The 3528-nt window shown below is 42.0% G+C and overlaps 1 protein-coding gene across 1 annotated transcript; it reads right to left on the bottom strand.

The window, feature by feature from the left end:
• Nucleotides 1–1546: 1546 nt before the first annotated feature.
• LOC106332217 lies at nucleotides 1547–2989 on the bottom strand. The gene has a single exon (XM_013770695.1). It carries the CDS (start codon nucleotides 2806–2808, stop codon nucleotides 1717–1719), a length of 1092 nt encoding a protein of 363 aa, XP_013626149.1. The 5' UTR covers nucleotides 2809–2989; the 3' UTR covers nucleotides 1547–1716.
• Between the last annotated feature and the right edge of the window lie 539 nt (nucleotides 2990–3528).

Here is a 3528-nt window from a genome sequence, read left to right as displayed (position 1 = left end):
GAGCTGTGAGTGCCGCGACCAAAGCAGCTAATTGGTCGTTGGTCGTCTTTTGGACTTCGTCTTGACGAGCAAGTCGAGCCATGATAGAGCTCATAAAATCTGCGGCGATGGGTGGCGCGGCTTCGGGCGTAGGGGTCGGTTCTCCGCCCGGAGCGTCGAAGGTGGCGTCGTCTTGAACCATGTAGATCTAGAACGTTACTTTAGTCAGCCCCACGGTGGGCGCCAATTGTTTGAACGAGATTCAGTCGACTAGAGTGAAGAAGTCAGAAATGGGATGACTAAAGACGTTTTATTAGATTCGAACTGAAGGGTTACAAGAGTGACAGAAAAGTGAAAGAGCAACAAGATCAAAGAGATCGCCTAAAACCTTAGATCTAGCCGCTTAGTATGTCCAATGGTCAAAAAGTCCCCTTCTTGTTGCTTCATCTCCCCTTTTTATAGGTCTCATGTCCTTGATGCCCTAATTTCGTGCCTCTTTGGGCCTTGATGCAAAAGGCCGTGTACACGGGCCCGGACGGAATTCCCTTAAAGCCGGGTACTTTTGGTCGGCTTGGTCGACCGACTAAAAGTACTCTAAGGTCTAGCGTGTTTAGCCGCCGAACCGACCGGACTAATCCAACTCACTGGATTAGGGCCTGCTATTCGATGGGCCTTGCGGAGGGATTTAATCCATCTCCTACAAGAAGGCTTTCCTTATCCTGAACGAAATGATCCTGACACTTAAAGATGTAAGCATACTGTTTGAATTAAACAATAGAATTACTAGACAAGTTTTGACATTTGTTTAGCATTATCTTGGCTTTGTATATACAGGGAAAAGAAGAACATAGTAAAGCAGCTTGTGATGCGTACTGGTTAACATGGAAAGTAAATGAGGGGAGCTCCCGGGAATCAGTTTAGTCCACTCTTTATATCTCTCATATGACTGCGGTATCTGTCTTAATATACAAAGAGAGTGAGATATGCTTATTATCGTCACCTGAGAGCTTATTTCCTCTGTTTTATCATTGCTTCACACCAAATCAATTGAGATTATAAAAGTAAGTCCACAGGCTGTTGTTGCTCTAAGTATGTAATCTTGGTTTTCTCCTTAAGTTTCTCATGCGTTTTCGTGCATCTCCAGGCTGTTTGGGTTTTGTGAAAGTTTTTTTTCTCCCATGGTCGTCTGTTTCAAGACATTTACTTTAAATCAAAGGTGACAATGATAGTAGTGTGTTTAACTTTAGTTTCCTTCTCCTTCCTCAAAACGTGATGATTGACTTACGAAAAATGTGCATTTAGGTAACGATAAGGAAGTGTGGCACCCGTGCGGTCCAATCATCCACACCAGACAAGCACATGAGTTTCCTCCAGACAGTTTTAGAGGTTTCTATCTCACTCTCTGTAAATTTTCTTAAAGATCTTGAGTTGCATACATTGAAAGAAATAGCTGACAGAAGAGCACACATCAACAATACACACCTGCTTCAGACACTAATGGAGACAGAACAGGACCAAAGCGCCCCGGTAAGAAACATAGGAAAGCTTCTGGAAACAATCACAAGTCAGGACACTATGAATCTATTAATCTCTAGTCAATATAATTTTGCAGTTTTCATATACCAGAAACCAAACATGGTGCATATGTATACGAATTGTAGCTTATACACATCTTTCAAAGATTAGTCTTATCTAGAAAAAAAAAAAGATAAAAATATTAATGTTGTTATTGAAGATTTACAGATTTAGATCAAGCACAGAAACAATCTCATGTCTGATTCTCACCAATCTTTGGAACACTGCCCTCACTTGTCTCTGCAAATCCTCCAATTCCACTTCCATTCTCCGACAAATCTCATCCATCTCATCAACCTTCTCCTCAACCTCTTCCTCTTCCTCTCCCGGAAACCTGAACCTCTCCGTGAACTCCATCAAAGACAACCCAACACCCTCCATCCTATGCATCTCCTCCATCAACCCACCCCCACGCTTCTCCTTCCCTTTCACCTCTTCACCAACCCTCTCCTGAACATTCACAGCATTGCTAGCCCAGCTCTGATGCTTAGGAAGCTGCAACGGCGCCACAGGAACGCTGCTTGTCTGGCAAGGAACCGCAGCAACAAGCACCCACATCACCAAAACCATAACACTGCTCATTATGTAAACCGGCATCGCTTCTGCTCCACGTGGGAGCACAAGATTAGCCACCATCGCTTGAATCTGCTTGGCTGCAGACCAATTCTTGCTGACGTTGCTGCTCCGCTGTCCAAACGACCACGACCGCGAGGTTGTCCTCCGTCTACTACTTCCACCACCACTGCTCCTATCTTTCACATCGGCGTTTAAGCTAACGAGGAGGCTTGTTAACGCGCGTTTAGCTCTGCGAACGCTCCCGCTACATAACGGCCGTTGTTTAAGCGCCGTTACGGCTATCTCCGCAAGACGCCGGCTCTGTTTAACGGATTCGATGCCGTTAACGACGGCGTTACAGATATCGAGCGACTTTAAGATCCGATCGAGCATTTCCGACAAAACCTTCTCCAGCGACGGCGTTTTCGAGATCTGAGCCATGGTCGGGAGGACTTCTTTGAACTCCGTTTCGCAGGAGATGAAAACGTGGAGGAGGTTCCGTAGCCAGGGGATCGAGAGAATTGGATCCGACGGCGGCGATGGAGAGATGAACTCCGAGAAACGCTCGGAGACGTGGTTCTTGAAATACTCGAGTTCTTGGAGCTGTTGCTCGTGGTTGACGTCCATTGAGACGATCTGGTTGCGGCGGAAGCTGAGTCGGCTGAGGAACGAGCCGTTATGTTCTGTTGCCGGCGACATTAGTCGAGTGTGATGAATCGAAGAAAGAGTGAGTTTTTTTTTTATTATTTTGGTTCTTTGCGGGGATAAAGGAGAGATTTTTGGAAGAGAGAGAGAGAGAGAAGGGAACAAGAAAGATTTGATGAAAGAAAAATGGTGGAAAGCATGTCTTGTCGGAGAGAGTTTTTAATGCTCTTTAGATTTGTTTCTTTTCTTTGGTCGCGAGTTATAGAATATTCGTCTTTGGTCTTTAACTCTTATTGACGTCAAATTTTTTTCTCAAAATGAGATATTATTACAAACAGAAACACAAAACCACACCCAACCTTATTCTTGAAATTTTGTAAAAATATTATATACTCCCTCCATTTCATTTTATTTGTCGTTGTAGAATAAAATTTTTGTTTCAAAATAAACTTGTTTTTATAATTTCAATGCAAAAATTTTTGATTTTATATTTCAGTCTATTTTCTATTGGTTGAAATGTGGTTATGGTAATGACGTTTTTATTTAGTAAATAGAAAAAAAATATTTTCTTAATCTATGTTTATAAGTGTGAAACGAAGATGAAAATGAAATTGATGGAGTAATATATTTCATACTATTACCTTTTAAATATTAGAAAACAATTTACCCTATGATATTGTTAGAGTAAAACAATCATATCATTTATATAGAACAATCATACCGTATAACATAAAACGATTGTTATTATAATTCTTCATATCTGTATAACATTTC

This window comes from Brassica oleracea, chromosome C3 (assembly GCF_000695525.1).
Source record: "Brassica oleracea var. oleracea cultivar TO1000 chromosome C3, BOL, whole genome shotgun sequence".
Taxonomy (NCBI): Eukaryota; Viridiplantae; Streptophyta; class Magnoliopsida; order Brassicales; family Brassicaceae; genus Brassica; species Brassica oleracea.
This window is presented reverse-complemented; position numbering and strand designations above follow the sequence as displayed.

Bases quoted from the DNA above. Each gene is read 5' to 3' on its own strand.
- LOC106332217 (XM_013770695.1), bottom strand. From the start codon at position 2,808: ATGTCGCCGGCAACAGAACATAACGGCTCGTTCCTCAGCCGACTCAGC.